General features: G+C 37.7%; 1 protein-coding gene across 2 annotated transcripts in view; it reads right to left on the bottom strand.

Annotated features, from left to right (window-relative positions):
* Positions 1 to 412: 412 nt before the first annotated feature.
* Positions 413 to 20022, bottom strand: part of emb (exportin-1 emb) — a 457135-nt gene continuing 437525 nt past the window's right edge. For both annotated transcript variants that reach the window (XM_090376567.1, XM_090376568.1), the window contains 3 exons: positions 17171 to 17339; positions 11606 to 11702; positions 413 to 987 (listed from right to left, as the gene is read on the bottom strand). In XM_090376567.1, the coding sequence (XP_090232693.1) occupies positions 841 to 987; positions 11606 to 11702; positions 17171 to 17339 (413 nt within the window). In that variant the 3' untranslated portion in view covers positions 413 to 840. The remainder of the gene's footprint in view (positions 988 to 11605; positions 11703 to 17170; positions 17340 to 20022) is intronic.

Here is a 20022-nt window from a genome sequence, read left to right as displayed (position 1 = left end):
TAAATAAGAAATTTTGGTGGTATTTGTACCTCTAAAGATAGAGTAATTTTGTGTTTAACAACAGATAAAAAATCATGCAACTAAAGCAGACAATTATCTTTAGTAAGAAATTTATTGAAAATCTCGTAGCAGTTTTTTTTATTCTAAATACTACAAGGGAAAAAAAAAAAAAAAAAACCAAAAAAAAAAAAAAAACCTAATATATATTTAGTTACACATTGCTGCAACGTGCATGGTTCTAAAAAGAACAATGTGCTGGCATACTCCAAATTCTCAATTGTCTTAAAAGGACAGAGATGCATTTTTAATGAAACACTGCAGAAGTTCAGAGAGTAAAAAAAAAAAAAAAAAAAAAAAAATAAAATAAAATAAAATAAAAAAAAAATTATAATAAAATAAAAAAGTGCCCCCCCCAAAAAACACACACAATGCATACGCTCAATATCTATTAACAAGCCTTAAAAAAGGCTATTTAAAATACCAATCAGTTTTTATGAAGAATTATGTTGCAGAAAATCATGAATGATGTTCTATATACAGCCACAGACACCATAGCGTTACCCATAAATAGGGTAATATCTATAAAGTACCTTTCACACTGTCAGTTCACAATCAATGTAACTCTGACTATGAACTTGGAGCCAAACGATTTATCTACAAAATGTGGTGACAGAATGATACACGCACACATGCATACACGCACATACATACTTCCAAAGGGTGGGATAACCTTATCCATTCACAAACATAACTTAATGGCATCCAAAGTCAAATACAGAGTGATAAGGGAGGGCTAACCATTTTAGAAAAAGCTTAGTCCTGCTACATGATATCTCACAATTAATCCTGCATTTCTTCAGGAATCTCATGTGGGTTTAATATGCCCGGTACAGACATCTGAATTTTCCTTTTTTCTTCTTCTGCTTGCCTTAGAGTTGCTTCTCTTTCTTCTAAATATAAGTCACTATCATCCTCTCCTGCAAATTCCTATATCAATTATTTGAAAACAATTGAGTATTCATTATTAACATATTACACTCATACAATATATGAAATAATATATATATAAAAAATAAAATAAATAAATAAATAAAAAAAAAAACAATATGAATAAACACAGGCATCCCAAAAATTAGACAACAAAATTGTTCTTGGAAAATTTCACACAGGGTACAAATGTCAAAATTTATTTTCATGCTCTACTTCAGTGAACTTTTCCCCAAGATGTACTTTTTCATATTAATGAGTTTTAAGCATTTTACAATTAAATATATTATGATAATGTACAAAATAATATATACATTATGAACATGCTATATGTAATAAATGATAGTCAATCAAACTAATTATTAATATAAAGGATATAATACAAATTATTAAGCAGAAAAAGGATGTGCTAAGCATGCAGTTCACGATGCTGAAACTCAACTAATGTTTATATGATTATATGAGACTGCTGTGGACAACATTTTTGTTTCTTTCTTTGTTTTTTTACCTCCCATTTTTTTCATTTTTCTTTTAAAATGTGCACTTGAAAAATAAAATACATGCATACAAATATATTTTAAATTTATTTGTTTACAGACTTTACTACATAAGGGCAGCAAGACCATAATGCACCTAACTATGGTAATGTTAATGTTCTGAATTTGTTCTGAACTTATGATCTCGTTTGATGTTGTATCTTTGTTCACATGTATCCCTATCGGACATGGGGTGCATTGTGTAAGATTGGCCTTGGAACAGGATGATAATTTAAGTGCTAGATGTTTACTAAGTATCAATGGTATTTGTAAAAGCGTTGAGTTTTGCCTCGCTAGCACTGCCATGATCTTTCAAAAAGTTATGTACCAGCAGATCCATGGCACGGCCATGGCTTTTCCCATTAGTGCCATTGTGGCAATGGAGGAACCGGAAACTAGGGTGTTTCATCAGTTGGATTTCTCCATGTGTGGGTGGAGGAGATATGTGGACGATATGTTCACCATTTTAAAAAATGGGAAGGAAGATGAGGTGCTCAATTTACTTAACAGCTTCTCCCCATTTATACAATTCACCTCTGAGGTGGAAAAAACCTGGGACCCTCCAGTTTCTGGATGTTCTGGTTAGCAGAGATGGGTCTAGAATAAAGACAACGATTTATAGAAAGCCATGTGCCGTGGCCAGTATGTTCATTACAGCTTGGCACAGGCTTATCATCATAAGAATAGTGTAGCCAGGGCATTGTTGAACAGGGATCCACTGTAGTACCCCCTGAGGATAAGGAAATGGAAATTTGCAGAGTCACGGCAGACCTCAGGAAGTGTGGATACCCCCCCCCCCCCCAGAGGGTCTTGGACAAATATATTTATAGGGTAGAGTCCAATTGTAGGGAGTCGGCTGCCCCTGTGGCTTCCGCATACATTCCTTACTATCCGGGCCTTTCAGAATGCATTGTACGGGCACTGCGGGAGTGTCAGACCTGCTGTGTGCAACTTCTGTGACGGAGATTGCAAACAGTGGTGTCTCAAGTTAAAGATCCCTTAGCCCAGTAGTGTGGTCTATGAGATTAAGTGCCCAGATTGTGAGGAGTGTTATGTGGGGGAGACGGGGCAACGTTTAAAAGACCGTCTGGGGGAGCACATGACCGCTATTAAGACTGTTAATTATGCGAGGTCTGCTGCGGCAGAGCATTTCTGGGAGAAGCAGCATCGGTTGTTGTTGTTGTTATGGGATTTCTGGCACAAGGGCTACATAGGCCATATTGCGCCTATCAAAGTAAGTAAGTATACATGTGATAACTGCACTGGGAGCAATTAGAGTTGGTCATACATTTTAATTTTTTTCAAGTAGGTGAAAAATTTGGAGAGTTTTGCGTCATTACCTATGATGCTGTTGAGTGACAAGAGGTTTGAGATGGAGCTGAAAGTAGACTGTCGGGCAGTGTCGAACAAGCTACATTCAATCAGAATGTGCTTCACTGATAGCGGCTGCAAACAGTGCGTGCACTGAGGAGGATCATTTCCTGTGAGCAGAAACAGATGAGTAAGGTGAGTGTGGCCAATTCGGGTTCTGGCTAGAAGTACTTCTTCCTTTCTGATTTTACGGAGGCTAGAGGTCCATAATTGTGGTTCAGGTTTCAATTGAAACAGTTTATTATGTGTTTGCTTTTTCCACAGAAGAGTCCATTGTTCCATACATATTTCCTGTATTTTATGTTTATAATCAGGATAGGGAACAAGATCATTTGATAAGGCTACGTTGGAGGGATGCTTTGCAGCATGATCAGCGCACTCATTTCCAGGAATACCGCTGTGGCCTGGGATCCAGGAGAAGACAACAGTGCAATGTTGCTCATAGAGATGTATCAGTTTTTGTCTTATTAGCTTTACCAAAGGATTGCAAGGTGAGGTGTTTGTGAGAGCTAACAGAGCACTCTTGGAATCAGTGTACACTATACTTTTATTCGTTGACAGGAGGGAAATATTTTCCAGGGCAAGTTTAATTGCATAGAGTTCAGCAGTATAGCTGCTGCATTCAGCTGGAAGTGGTATAGAAACAGTTGTATTAGGGAAGACAGCAGCTGCACCCACTTTATTGCCCGACTTTGAACCGTCAGTGTAGATCTTAGAAAAGTGGGAATAATTTTCTTCATGGACAAGATGCAATTGTCTGATGTTAACATCTGCTACAGCACCTTTTCCCCATTTTTCAAAGTAATCATCATATGAAGGAGTTAAGGTAATCCATGGGGGATCCAGGTCTTTTAAATCTCTGATGATATTATGAAAGGAAATATTCCAGCATTCTAATAGGTTCTGTAATCTGATACCGGCAGGTCGGATTGTTCTGAGTTTGTTTCCATAGTGTGTTCTCCATTGCGGATCATACAGTAGCGGCCAAATAGGATGAGTGGGGAAGCTTTTAATTTTAGCCGAGTAGTTTAACAGTAACATCTTTCTCCTGATACTGAGTGGAGGTTCGTGAGCCTCAACATACAGACTTCGAACAGGTGACATTCTGTATGCACCCAGGGCAATCCTAAGGGCAGCGTGTTGGATTGGAGCAAGACGAGCCAAAGTACTCTCTCTAGCAGAGTCATAGACAGGCGCTCCATAATTTAGGCGAGATCTAATTAGAGACCTATACATGTGGAGCAGGGTGTACTGTATGTCTCTACACAGGGTGTATGTCTCTAGTACATCCTGGGGTCTGCACCCCAGGATGTACTAGAGACAACCCGAAGTATGTTAATTTTCTTAAGGCAGGTGGTTCGTAGGTGTTTAACATGCTCCTGAAAATTTAGATTTTTATCAAAAATTAGCCCTAGGAGACGAATACTGTTAACGATTGGAAGAGGATGACTGGCCAAGTGTAACTCGGGTTCTGGATGCATTTTGCGCTCGTTGCAGAAGTGCATGGCCATAGATTTGTGTTTTGATAATCGATATCCATTTTGTGTCATCCATAGTTCAATATTATTTATTGATATTTGTAATTGCCTCTCAATATAATTTATAGTCTGAGAATGGCAGGACAAGGAAAGATCATCAGCATAAATATATGAGTCAACAGTGTTTGGAATGCTATTTGTGATATTGTTAATTCGTATAGCAAATAGAGTGGCACTAAGGACAGAGCCTTGAGGGATACCTTCTTCTTGTCTGTATGTGTGAGACAGAGCCTGCCGATATCGAACTTGGAATGTCCTGTGGCAAAGGAAGTTTTGGATAAAATATGGTAAATGCCCTTTCATATCCATAGAATGGAGATCCTTTAGGATTCCATAACGCCATGTGGTATCGAAAGCTTTTTCTATATCGAGACACACCATGACGAGATGTTGATTCCTGATAAAAGCATTTCTTATGTTTGATTCAGCCTTTATCATGAGATCTAAGGATGATCTCTTCTTCCGAAAGCCGAACTGATTGTTGCTGATTATGTTTCTAGATTCAAGGTACCACGTCAATCGACGGTGCACCATTTTTTCTAAAGTTTTACTTAAGCAGCTGGTTAGAGAGATCGGTCTGTAGTTGTTAGGGATCGAATAATCTTTTCCTGGTTTAGGGATAGCAATTACATATGAATGTTGCCAATTACATATGAACGATTGCTGATCTAGATTTTTAAGCATTACATAGCAAATTCCATCAGGGCCGGGGGCACTGTTGTGGGAAGTATTTATAGATTCTTTCAATTCTGATAGTGTGAACGGTTGATTATAGGGTAAACGGCGGGTAGTTTTGAAATTTAGTTTGAATTTTTCAGCATCGGCTTTAATTTTTTGGAATGATGGATGATACGCGATGGAGGCGGACAATTCAGAGAACACAGTTCCTAAAGCATTTGCAATATCTTCTGGATTAGAGATCTCCTTCCCATTCCAATTAAAAATAGGTGCAGGTAATTAGGGTATTTACCATTTAGCTGCCTTATTTTTTTCCATATTATTCTGGCTTCAGTGTCTTTATTGATTGATGAAGCAAATTTTATCCAAGAGGCCTTTTTAGCCTTCCGCCTGATGTACCGTGCTTTGGCTTTAAGTTTCTTATAATGGATAAGGTTGGCAGTGGTAGGGCATTTTCGGAATAAGTTCCATGCTGCATTCTTTTCTCTTTTCACCTTATTACAATCATCGTTCCACCAGTGATTGGTATGTCTACGATTTCTTAATTGAGACTGTGGGATGGCAACCTTTGAAGCTGATAGTATCCGCATTGTGATATGTTTTGTGACAGTATTGATAGAGGAAGATTCAATGATGTGATCATCAAAAGAGATATGACTTTTATATTTTGTCCAGTCTGCTTTAGAAAATTTCCATTTCATTTGTGGATCAGTTGTTTTGGAATTCGTGGTTTGAATTCTGCATATTACTGGATAGTGATCACTGTTGAGAGGATTATCAAGTGTTGTACATTCGACATTTGGGAAGAGGATCGGAGAGCAGATTGAGGTCTATTGCAGATGATGCTCCAGTAGGAAAATGAATGTAAGTGGGTAAACCTGTGTTCAGTAATGTTAAATTCTGTCTGTCTAGTAGTGTCTCAATGAGTTCTCCGCGTCTGTCTGAGACGGGGGATCCCCATAGTGGATGGTGTCCATTAAAGTCTCCTAATAGGCAAACTGGTGACGGTAATTGCAAAACAAGGTTTTCTAGTTCATGAATCGTACATTGCTGATTGGGAGGGAGATATATTGATACGATCGTTAGAGAAATGCCAATGATTACATGAGCTGCAACAGCTTCTAAGGCAGTTTGAAGAGGAATTTGTTTACAAGGAACCCTTGAATCTATGAGTATGGCCACTCCACCATGAGCACTGTTTGTCCTGTCTTGTCGAAAAAGAGTGTAATATTTAACTGACACGGACACTTGTGGTGTTAGATATGCTCACAGGATGATAACAATCAATTAGTTCATATATGTCGTCTATGTTGCTGCGAAAGCCTCTGCAATTCCATTGAACTATGTTGTTCATTGTGTTAGTTTTGAATTAGAAGTTGAATCTGTCTGTTTTTTAATGTTGCTCTGCTTGTGACGGTCAATTTTTATTTTGTCCTTTTTTGAAAAGAATGGACATGTGTCTATGTCGTCTTCGGCATGAAGATCTAGAATGGGTTCATTACAAGTATTGTTTTCTGCAATATCCATAGCTGTGTTATCAGATAATTTCTTTCTAACATGAACTGAATTTTCCTTCTGATTTGCAGTAACTGGATCTAATTTAGCAGTAGATGGTATCGAGATCGGGGTATTGTTTGTCCTATCTACTGTTTGGTGATTTGTAGACTGTGATGCAGGTGATAGCAATGATCAAGCCCAATCAGAAATTGACACTTTTGGTGAGACTGATATATCTGTTTGCGTTGAAACTGTTTGTTGTCTTTTGGATGCTTCAGCATATGTACGCTTAGGCATGTTTTGTAGTAGGTTCTTTCTGGCTTCAGGGTATGCTCACAGGATCACAGATTCATTGCTCACAGGATCTAGAAAAAGCTGAATGGTTGCCTTTGCAGTTTGGACACCGTGATGATTCAGCATTACAATCAGTCTGGACATGTTCTTTTGATCCGCAGTTTGAGCAAACTGAATCTCCTCGGCAGACAGTTTGGGAATGTCCAAACTTCTGACACTTGTAGCATCGAATAGGATTGGGTATATAGGACAGATGCGACAGTTTAAGTATCCTGCTTTTACTGATGAAGGAAGGTTTGGTGTAGAAAACGTGAGAATGATGCTACGAGTAGGAACAAATTCTCCATCTTTCTTCACCATTATTCGTCTTGCTTCAGTAACTTTCTGGTCTTGGAGTTCTTGAACAATTTCCTCCTCTTTGACGTTCAACAGATCCCATTCGGAAATTACTCCTTTGGAGCTATTCAGGGTAGCATGAGGAGATACTTTAGCAGGAACTCCACCAAACGATGTAAGTTTCAGGAGGGACTCAGAATGTTTACGATTGGTGGTTTCGACTAATAGGTCGCCAGACTTCAGTCTTCTTACCATTTTTGGTGATCCGGCTACACTTTCTAGACATTTCTGTATATAAAAAGGAGACAAAGTACCCAAAGACCGATTCGTTAGGGAATGCAGTATGAGGAAAGATGGATATTCCATTTGAGGTACATCTGTTTTCATCCTCTTCCGTGTTTGATAGTCAGAGTCAGTTTGTTGCAAATCCAAAGAAGCAGGATTTACAGTCTTGAGAGGTGGAAAATTTTCGGTTTCCATAATTGCTCCTTTTGGCCCCGGAAGGATAACTTTTCCTTCCAGGTTTCCGGCCCCGCCACGGGGAGGCAGGAGCAGTGCCACGAGGTGACCAAGCGACTGTTAGTTGTGTTAGTGAGATAAGAAAAAGAAACAGAAAGGTGACTTTCCTTTCTGGGCCTTTGCCTACTACCTGTAGTGCGAAAGAGCTACTCTAATAGAAAATGAAGAAAAAGGTATTTAGAACGAAAAAGAATCTATATCTGGCAAAAGCTCTTTAGGAGGATCGCTTTAACGAACGCACTGAAATCGCTTGGCCACGGAACGCTTGGCACCCGGGGCCAAGCAGCATCGGATCTCCCCTGAAGACGCGGTCATTAAGGACCGTGCCCATGGATTTTGGTAATGCAAGTGGCCTGAGAGCTTGCAAATCGGTTCATCCAGTCGTAATACTATTAACAGGGACAGGGGGATACGTTTGCACACCCTGTTTGAGGCGGTTGTCCTCAGATGGGATGACCAGTTCTGTTTGATATGCTCCCGAGCCCCTTCCGTTTCCGATGTGCGTGGGGAATGCCGACCATGTGTCGGCATTCCCCACGCACAGGATCCATCAGGATCATATGCATGAGTGCCACGGGCCTGCTACTTAAGGAGGATGTGTCATTGCACTAATAGTACACTGCTGAAGGAGACAGCAGTCTCCGAAAGCTTCAGGTTTTATCGCTTTTAATCCAGTTTATTTTAGATAATTTTATTACTTCGGTATATTTTTAACTACATTTTTAACGTTTTATCGTAGTTTATTTTATCGTAATTTATTGTAATATTTTAGTCTTCACAGTATTTCATTATATTCTGTATATTTTATTTTTATAGTAAAATTTTTAATTACTGGCTGGTGTTGGTCTTTAATTATTGCAGTATGGAATTTCCCAGCCCCATAGACCTGTTTGAAGATATAATAAAAGGATTGTGGAGTGTAATAGTTAAAAAATAAATTGAATAACTTCCTTCCTAAAGTGGACTAGGGCTTTGACAGTATCTTGGTCACAGGATAGGAGTAATGAAAGTTAAATGAGTGAAAGTTTAATATAGAGATTATTTGGTATCTTGGTGCATGCTAGAAAATTACCACGAATTAGATACAAGATGTGGGCGAAGTACATTAATCGAATTTTTGTGCATTTTGATTTCCAGGGTTTCGGTGATTAATAATTTAGTGTAGTTACGTTGTATACTAAGTAGTTTGGACTCTTTAAATAAAAAAAAAAAAAAAAATGTAGTTTACATCGATGGCACGAAAAGCTAATTCCGAGGTGCCTGCACTAGAAGCTCGACCCGAGGTCAAGTGGTGTTTCTTTCTTACATCCCTTGTACACCATGTCGCTCCTTGATACATGAGATATTATATACTAGATCATTTAGTTCGGCATATAATTTACATACGGATCTAGAGATAATTTTAAATTCTGTATCCTCGAAAAGCCTGTTTAGCTGTTTATACCATTGTTCAATGTAGGGGATGGAAATAAAGTATTTTTCCCTGTAATTATTTTTAGCCCATGTTTTAATTTGGTTAATGGTGTAAAGAGGATAACCTTAATTTAAAAATCTGTCAGTAAGTGTCTGGACTTCAGTGATTAACAATGATTCCAGTGTAGAGTATTTATATGCATTCAGAAATTGGTTAAAAATAATAGATTGCTGTACATGAACAGATGATAGCTGTTGTAGAGAAGAAACATGCCCATGTTTGTCGGTTTCTGATAGATATTGAATTGGATACTGTTAGTGTAATGGGTAGGTGTAAAGTCTAATAAATTAGGCGATTTTGTTTCAATGTTCTCTGCTTCTAATACGAAACTCAGCGTGGGGTGGATATTGTTGAAGGAATTTAAAATATCATAAATAGTACTATTATCAGTGGTACATAGAACATCGTCTTCCATAATATCTAATTTGGGGTAAAAAAGGGGTCAGATACATGCGTTCAGACATTTACCTTTCCACTATTGAGTACATCACGATCTGATCATGATATGCTCAATAGTGGAAAGGTATATATGAGATCCCTTTTTTAATTTTAAACTTTACACTTACCCATTACATGAACAGTATCCAATTCAATATTTATCGGAAACTGCCAAACATGGGCATGTTCCTTCAATACAACAGCTATCCATTCACGTACAATGATCTTATTACTTTTAACCAATTTCTGAATGCATATAAATACTCTACGCTGGAATCATTGTTAATCACTGAAGTCCACACGCTTACTGACAGATTTTTGCAACTTTGCATTCCATGCATATGGCAGTATTTCAAAAGTAAGTCTAGTCCATTGTTATAATGAAGTGTAATTTTTTGCAACATTCTGTGCTTGCAACAAAAAGGAGCACATTTATTGCATTCAGTATTTCGAAGATAAAATTTCTAAAAAAAAAAAAAATTCTAAACGTGCAAAATATCCACGTGAGGTTATTTTCCATTTTTTCAATAGCAAATACAGCAATACCCCGAAGTTACGCGATAGGTGGGTCCGACGGAAATTGCTTAAGTCGGGGTACAACTTTGCATATAAATACATGTAAATTTTGTTTAATTGGGACCAAGGACTATCAAAAACACTAGTTCAGAAGAAAAATATTTAATAAAATTGCAGTTATTTATACATATTAATACAAAATATGTATTAAAAAATAAATGAGTTATGTAAAAAAGTTATTTCGATGTCGATGGCTTCATAAAATCTAACACTGTGTCTGATGACACAGCGCCTTCTTTTTTTCACGTAGAATTTCTTCATAGCAAGCTAATAATTTTTTTATTCCTTGCTTTGTAGCTATAACGTGTTCTTCGTTGGAGTCTATGTTTTCTAAAATTTTTAAGCCCTTTCAATTGAGCTGAGACCTTCTGTCAAACTTGCAATTGTCATGTGCTTTTCTGGTGGAACTGGGCCTGAAGTGTTGGATACTTCAGTGACGTTTTGCTCACGCATCTCTGAGCTCATTCATTGTCAGCTCCTCACTATGTGAATCCAACAGCTCATTGACTTCAAAATCTAATTGCCTGGCAAGATTAACAACTTCTTCGATCACATGAGTGACATGATCAGTTTCTGGCGTTGTTTTCATCTCGTTTTTGAAAAAAAAAATGGACAAAGTTTCTTCCAGACACCATTCAATGCTTTTTTGTAAATTTCATCCCAAGATTCTTCAATCATTCTTACGGCATCTAAAACATTGAATTGTTTCCAAAAGTCTTTAACATATATCTCACTGTTTTGTCTCATAGCTTCGTTCAGACGTGTAAACGAACACCTCGTGTAGTAAGCCTTGAATGTTTTGATGACTCCCTGGTCCATCGGTTGAAGCAAGCTGGTTGTATTTGGAGGCAAAAACACAACTTTCACACATGGGTCGAAATTAATTAGGGTGGCAGGAGGGTCACCGGGTGCATTGTCACTAAGAAGCATCACTTTAAATGGAATCTGTTTAGACTTGCAATAACGTTCGACTTCAGGTATGAAATGGTGACCAACCCAGTCCTCAAAAACGGAAGCTGTCACCCAAGCTTTATGATTTGACTTCCAAATCACTGGTAAGCTAATTTTAGATATACACCAAACGAAAAAATCAAGAACCGCGTAACTCCAAGTCTGCGTAAGTCGGGGTATTACTGTACAGTTGAACTTTGTTACAAAGAGCATCAAGGGACTGACAAAATTTCGTTATAACTGTTACTCGCTATGTTAGTGATAGCGGAGATGGGAAAAATCCTGGGGCCATTAAACAATGAACACTTATATATCAGTGATGAGTTAAATCTACCTCTTATTTTTTTTAAAATCTCAATAACTTGATAAAAAGATAAATAACAGAACAGATTTAATGAACTGATACATACCCTGATTTGTACAAGGAAATCCCTCAAGTGTTCCTTAAAAGCTGGGATATCTTGATCCAGGTTGAAGAAACCCTGCACAGTTATTTTGATCTGAGCACTAAAGGGTGAAAGGGAGGGGGATGAAATTTAACAAACCAATAATGAAATATGGCATAAATTTAATAATTACATAATAGTAAAGTGTGTATATTTAAAGAGAAAACTAAGAGAAAGTTAAGTTTTAGCCATTCCAAATTAGAGAGCTTTTATTGCAAGTATTTTAAACTGTAGTGCTTTCAAAGAGTACTAAAAATTGTAAAATAAAATACAGTAAAATTAAATAAAACAAACAGTTTTTCATTTGCTGGTGCTTGATGGTCCCTACTAAGCTAGTTTCCAGACAGACAAAACTCTTTCTTAATATAATTTTTATTCTATTTTATTTTTAAATATCTGCACCTTTCAAAAGAGCCGCACTGGTGAAACAATTATATTACTGTTGCAGTTTAAGGGCTTATCTATACAAGCCATAAATCAGAAATTCTCTCCCCCAAACTGTTTCCCTATTCAGGAGACCCTGGTGCCAAAACAGAGTTAACGCTGTGAAAATTGGTGGCTGTCAATTAGGGCATGGGAAAGTGATTTGTAGAAGAGAAAAAAAAAAAAAAAAAAAAGTTCAAATTTCTGCCACCTGGGGAAAAACAGTGCTGCACATACATAAAAGTCATCATTTACTTCAAGACATGCTGCTTATGCAAATGACATCCTCTTAGATAAAGGCAGAAAGTCAATGCCACCATCAATAACCATTATGTCTCTTATAAAAAATGAAAATGCTCTTTTAGTAAAACTCTTCTACCAGAATAATAGTAATGCTAATGCAGCATTACATGAATATTGGAAACTTATAAAGGTTTGTGTAAAGGAGCTTTGAAAACTAATAAAGAAATTTGAAGCGACTGGGGAATTAGGTGTAATTCCAGGCAGGGGACAACCACGTATCAGAATGGAGGTAGTGGATGAAGTGGCGGTTGCAATGGCCTCCAGATCAGAATGCAAAACACTAGTAGTCAGTTGTTCCAAAGTGTCAAGAGACTTGAACCTGCCTTGGTCTACTGTATGCAAAGTGCTTCGAATTATTTTATGCTGGTTCCCATACAAGATTCACGTAGTGACTTTGCTCTATGATTTCTGGCTTTTATGGAACTTGAAGATACATGGGCTCAAATGATCTTGTGGTCCGACGAGGCACATTTCAATCTTCATGGGGCTGTAAATGCACAAAACTGCCGAATGTGGGGAAACTTCTTGTCCATACATTACAGTATGATGTGGATTCACAGCTGAGTTTATAATCTTTTTCTTTGAAGAGTCTATACCTCATGGCACCATAAGGTGTATGGTAACTCCACAGTACTGCACTCTAACAGATCACACTATTCCTGCTCTGCAAGAAATGCAATGCCTGGAGACCAGAGTGTTCATACATGATAGTGCCCTTCCCACGCTGGTCGACAAGTGAAGGAACTGCTCCGTTCAACATTCAGAAATGCTCGCATCATTTCTAGAGGCTTTCCACAGTTCTGGCCAGCTCGATCACAGATCTCAATCCTTGTGATTTCTGGATATGGGGATACCCGAAAGACAGAGTTTATTATGGCAGCAGACAGATGCTTGTCGATTTAAAAGCAAGCATTAAACAGCATGTAGCCAACACCCCCAATGAGATGCTACGCAAAACTGAGTCGCAGCCAGTCCTCTGTTTTCAGAATGTCATCTCAAGCGAAGGAAAGCACATAGCTGTAGATTTCTAAGTTCTGATATTAAAATCTAATCATATTAAGTAATCCATCTCATGTTTACAGGGCCAATTTCTCCCCTAGTGCCAGAAATTTAAACTATTTTTTTGTCTTCTACAAATTGCTTCTCCATACCCAATGATTTTTACAGCGCTAACTCTTAAGTGTTTTGACACTAGGATCTCCTGAATAGGGAAACTTATTTTATAAACACCCAGTACTTCCATAAGTTCTTAAATTTTATTCCAATTTAAGTAAAAGTGTAGCAAAATTACATATAATTGCAATTCCTGCACATATTTAATTTCATGTAAGAATTTTTAATGTGAAAACAAAGCCTTTTCTTATTAATTCTTTTCTTTTCTTTTTTTTTGGGAGTGGGGGGGAGACAACATCTATAATTCAATAACTTTTAAATTTCGATTTTTCAAATTATCAAATGACAGGATATAACAACATTTCTGTAAAATCTGATCACTACCATTTGAATGAGCTCTCCATCATTGTATCAGCCTCTTTGACAGTGTGCTAACATTTCACATATCATGACCATATTACACAACTGCTTTGAACATATTTCACTATTGAGGGCAACAGATCATTAGCTGCAATAACTAAACCGTGGCCACCTCACTTGCCTGATTTGAACTTAAGTGGCTATTAGCTTCAAGTTTGTTGGAGTGATACCTACTTTAATATCTAGCTAACACTCAGTGAAACTCAGAGCAAGCATCATTCCCTGTATTTCAAACACAATTTATGTAATTTAGCTCACTTCACGAACTCCGAAATTCAGTAATTCTGTGACCAGACCACTTCTGTTTCATATTAGCATTAACATTAGTTAAGGCACATGATGCAAGAAAGCTTGCTTTCTTGCATCATGTGCCTTAACTTTGACTGCTTTGCTTTCGTGCAAGAAAGCTTGCTTTCTTACATCATGAAAGCAAAGCAGTCGAAAAAAATATATATATATATATATATTTTTTTTCCAATTCACCCATCTAGTCATTCCAAATGTTTGTCAAATTCAGCCTTAAATTTATGTAAGCTATTAACTTCCACAACAACAGATGGACGTCTCTTCCAGCAATCAACTACCCGCAGGCAAAAAGGCAAATTTCCGCACATCTACTCTACAATTATTTTCCCTAAATTTGAACCTGTACCCCCTCAGGTTTGTAATCTGAGCAAGAGGAAGAATCCCATCAGCATTGAGCCTGCTCAAACCATTCAAGGCATTATACATCTCAATCAGATCGTCTCGCAGGTGCCTAGTCTCCAGATGCTGCAACTTGCAGAATTTAAGCCTTTCTTGGTAACAGCACCTGTGTTCCCCTCACCAATCTCACTGCCCTTCACTGTTCGTTCCAGCAGCTCTATATCCTTCCTAAAATGAGGCCAGCAGATCTGTACGCAGTACTCAAGGTGTGGCCTGACCATTGCCTTATACAAAGTGACATCACCTCCTTGTCTCTGCCAGCAAAATTCCTATATATCATTGATAAGACTCCGTGACCTGCTCTGGCAACTGCTGTGCACTGCTCAGAGAACTTCATATCTGACCGCACAATTACCCCCAAGTCTTTTTCATTCTCCACTTCCCTGAGTACCACACAGTTGATATGTTTCTCTTGGGTTACTGCTACCCATATCCGTACTTTGCATTTGTCAATGTTAAACTTCAATTGCCACTTCTCAGCCCATCTGTCTAACTTTTCCAGATCCTGTTGCAGTAGCATACTGTCATTAATAATCCTGCAAACCTTTGTATCATCTGCAAACTTGAACATTAAACCTGATTTAGCTTCATTGATATTATTGATAAATACATAAAACAACAATGGGCCCAGCACCTTTTGTATCTTTCTTCCATTGCTGCGATGTCTTGATGGAAGTGCTCACCATGTTTGTCGCTGATGGCACCACAGTTTGGTAGGAAGAAATCCAGGCGCGAGTGCAAGAAATGCATCTTCAATGACATGTTGCACCCAAGTTTTTTGCAAGAAGTAATCAGATATTCCACAAGTGGCCTGTAGTTAGTTGCCAGCTTTAACATTTCCGAAAATAAAAACCAGTCAAATATTCCATTCTTCATCCCAAGTGTTAGTGATTTTCATCGAGGCCAACTCCTCTTCTCATAGTTGTTTGTTTGTTGTTTGTTATTTGGTTTTTAGGAGCATTAGCAACTAAGGCCATATTGCTCCGCATCCTCCGTATTTGGTGGTGATGGGCTCGAACCCCGGTCTAATCAAGAAGCGTGTGCTACGCACTGCTGCTCCTTCCCACCTGGCTACGGAGGTATAGTGCATATCCTTTGCATGACTATCCCACATGCAGAGAATGCAACAATATTAGTGTAACTCTTTTGTAGTCCTAATAGAACAGCGATTACCTTTAAATGACCACATATCAGCTACTCATACTCCTGATAGTAATAGACCTAAGAGGATGTTCTCCCTGTTTGCATATGTTCCATTTTTGTGGATGGTATATGCAAGAGGTATTGAAGGCAGCATATTTCCATTGTGTAATAACACACCCTTTAGTCTAACTCGAGAAGCATCTATAAATAGTTGCCCTTCTTCTGGAACGTGCCTCACATTCATTTCTGTTATTGCTGCTGCTGTTGTTGTTCATTGCGTTCATCCAGATTCTTACACACAGCAAGTTCATTTTCTGTTTGATAGAATTTACCATAGTCTTTATTTTGAGTATGAAATGTTGCCACTCTCACAGAATGATCTAGAAGATTCCACTGTGGTAGCCTCAAGGCCAAAAGCTCTGCTTTATTTTTCGGCAGTTCGAGATCCCTGATGAAATCATTCAGCTCACTTTCTGAGATTTATGCGGATCAGAAGTATAAATGTTTGGACAAAATGGTAGATCCCTCGATGTATATGGCTTCATCTTCATCAGAGTGTACATAAAAACGGTTGGGTGGTTTAGGAATAGGTAGTGCCTATTCCTAAACCACCTATAGGCACTACCTATGAATAGGTAGGCAGGGACGAATTGCAGATGGTATATTTGGGTATGTCACTGTCACCCCCCTTTTCTAATAGGAGGCACCATATAGAAGTAACTGTTTGAGGTTCAATTTGTTGGCTCACTTCAGATCCTGAGCACTGCAGAAGGCATAAAATGTCCCCTTTGATTCACCTATGCATTGAGTTTTGATGAACAGGCAGTGCAGCATATGTGTGGAGCCCAGTTCTTGTCCTGGTCATCTACTATACACCCAATGTACAATAAGTAGGCCTTTTTTATGGCTTGAGTTAAGGGATGCTTTCTTGAAGCTAGCGTGGCTTCTCCACGTCACCCGGACCATTCACACAATTACGGAGTATATTAATCTCACCCAAGAGAACAACTGATAACTTAGAAAAAAATCACCCAATACCTAGCCGTATTTGAGGATTACTGCAAACAGAGTCGAAGACTCATTTGAGGTGACAACTTATCATGTGATAAAGAGTGTGGTGGTATCGAAATCGCAATGTTGTAATGCATTTTGCAGAGCTGTAGTTGATAATTTAGAATAACTCGCTAATATGAGACCCCAACTGTAATTTGAAAACAAGAGTCAATCGAATTTTAATGCGAGATTTTCATGTTCAGCAGCATAAAATAAGTCATGACTGGGTATTTTCTTTTTCGTAACATGTTATATGTTGACCAGTGTGATTTAACACTTATAAAACCTACAATATGACTAACTGGAATGCTGCCAAAATTTTAATGCATAACTAATTTCATAATAAGAAGAATGCTATTAAATGCTTACTCAATCAGGTGTGGAAATGCAGTCTTTAATAAGCTAGCAACAAATTCTTGAATGTAGCCAACACTACACCTTCCTCCCACCTGCTGCACTGGATTAAGTGGCACTGTGATTTTTCCGGCTTCTACGATACCAAACATATATGCAAGTATGGTTGCCTGCATTGTTAAACCTTGGGGGAAAACAATAATAAATAGGATTAAATAAAAATATACATGTACACAACTTAAAACTAATCATGCGATGATTACTGTGCAGTAGAGGAGTCTGCATTTAAAATTTTCAATATCAATTAAAGAATACCTAACTGGATTGGGGATATATATTTTAAATTTAAGTGAACACTTTATTGCACTGCAAAGTTTAACTGACTGAAATTTATATTCAGTTATTTGAGGAAAGAGGGAATTCACACAGCTTGTTTCTGCACTGGTTCACTGCATCTCATATCTTTTTTGGGGGTTAATTTTATTATTTGTTAGGATTGTTTACATATCGTTTACAACTACCCTTTGCCTCTACCATGTATCTGTTTGCAGTTAACAACTAAACTCCCAATGGACATATTTTCACAACATTACTTAACTCATTTAGAAAGAAGTTCTTTAAAACTGGAAAAAGGGAAATAAAGCAACTGTGATTTCTTATTTTTTTTAAAATCACACAGGCTATGCAATACTGTAGCTGAAGTGGATACTGTTTTCTACTGGGTGGGTGGTGTTTAGATTTGGTTTGGTTTGGGTTTTATTGGAGCATTAGCAACTAATGCTATAATGTGTCAAAATCATATCATGGAAAAGATATGGTTATATAAAAAATGAAGTCACTATGTGATTGATTGATTGATTTAAGAATTCTTGGTGCAAGAGCTACTATGGCTAAAATGTGCCTGAATGGGTTACTATGTGAAAAAGGTATGATAAAATGATGACTTATTTAAATAAAAGTAGCAAGATTTAAAGTTTTTAAGCAAATAAAAATGGCAGAAAGGTGGTTATTAATGGATAAAATCTGACTGAGTATAACAGGTAGATGGATCACTAACAGCAGTATTATATAGGGGAGTCTTCTGCAGATGCGAGCAAGAACAACTTCTCTTTTCAGTGGTTGAAGGATTTATCAGATACAGCTTGTTTGTGATCTGCCCATGCCAAGATTTTTGCCACTGGGAAAAGTACTTCAAAGTTTTTTACCTGCCTGTAGTTTATATAGGGGACTTCATTTTTTTTCTTCCCCTGAATGTATTGAGTACAAAGAAGTGTGCACGAAATTTACAAAAAAAATATTACATTTGTAAGTTGTAATTGTAATTGATCATTAATTAGTAATATCTGAGATGAATAATAAATATAAAATAGGACAGCTAAATAATAAGAATTAACAAGTACTTAATACAAAAAAAAAAAAAAAACCACAATAGTAATTGAACTAGTCCAAAGTTTAAAGCAAATCAAGCCACTCCAATGCCTCATTGGTACAATTATGCAGAGCAGTGATTCCCCCAAGGGAGGCGCAGCCAGTTCTATGTTCTGATTTGGCACATGTAACACAATCACTTCTACCATTGAGTTTTGGTAGGCATCATTGTGCCAGTGATGTTTCTCATTGATTGGTTTAGTTGGGTGTCAATGAGGTTTGTGTGGGCAGAATTTTGTCCAACTGGCAGCAATACTCTGCAACAGAATAGCAAAATCTGAGGCCAGAATTTCTTGAAGTATGGGCATTAGCTCCCCATCTTGATCCGGAAAGCATACTCAGTAAGTTATTTCTTGTCCAGAGTTTGTCTCACTTTTAACAACTGGTGTTTGTAGGTCAGAGTACGATCCAGAGTAATTCCAAGATTAGTTGGATACTTGTCATGTCTTAAACGACGATTGTCTAAATAGATTTTCAATTCTTTTTGGCTTGCTGATATATGAATTTTCTGGATGTTGTTCTTGGCAGATCATTTATGAAGATCTTAAAGAGGGTTGGAGCGAAAACCAATCCTTGTGGCTAGCCATTTTTTTGAGATTTCCATTACTGTATTTATCTCAGATTAATCTGGAATTGTCAGTTCCTGAGGAGGAGCTCGATGATTTCCACTGTCTAGCAAGGTAGTGTTTGGGCCAGTTTTCATAGAAGTCCCAAATGCCAGATAGTGCAGTAAGATCTAAAAAGACTGCTCCAGTCTTTTTTTTAATTGGGACACCATTCTCAGTGTAAGTTGTTAAGGCTAGGACTCGGTCGCAAGTACTTCTTTTAGTTCTAAATCCGGCCTGTTCAATGTGAAGAGTATTTTCAACGTGGGATGTAATTCGTTGTAAGATAACCCTTTCTAGAAGTTTAGGGGAAATATAGGGTACTAGCAGGCTATTACTGTTGTGGTGATCTGGCCACAGCATCCAGTAGAAAAAGAAGTCAAAAGAATACTCAGAAAGAGAATGTAACACCTGCTGGACCTAGATCAGGAATGGCCGAGGATTATACCACAACCCTGATAAAGCCTGTGGTATATACTTAGAGTCTATACAGGATAGAGCTTTGGCAATTGTGTTTTAATGTGGTTCAAGGCTAATTCTATAGAAGCCAACTCAGCTGTGTATTGTGTGTGTGTGCACGCATTTTTTTATTTTTTTTTTATGAAAACCCCAAACACAAGAGGTATTAGAACCTATAGTACTTAGTACCGTGCTTGGGTTGCAAGTTGAGAAGACGAGAGAAGATATTTCTTGACATTAGACCAACTTCTGTAAACTGAAAATTTCAAGAAATACATATGAAGGAAGGTTGTTACAGAAAATGGCAGTTGAATGAATAAACGAGGAAGATGAAAAGTTGGTAAATGGATGTTGACTGGTGGCGGAATGTGATCG

Source organism: Mastigoproctus giganteus, chromosome 6, assembly GCF_048544385.1.
Source record: "Mastigoproctus giganteus isolate SK-2022 chromosome 6, ASM4854438v1, whole genome shotgun sequence".
Lineage (NCBI taxonomy): Eukaryota > Metazoa > Arthropoda > Arachnida > Uropygi > Thelyphonidae > Mastigoproctus > Mastigoproctus giganteus.
The sequence above is the reverse complement of the archived record's forward strand: the minus strand, read 5'-3'. Positions and strand labels throughout refer to the sequence as shown.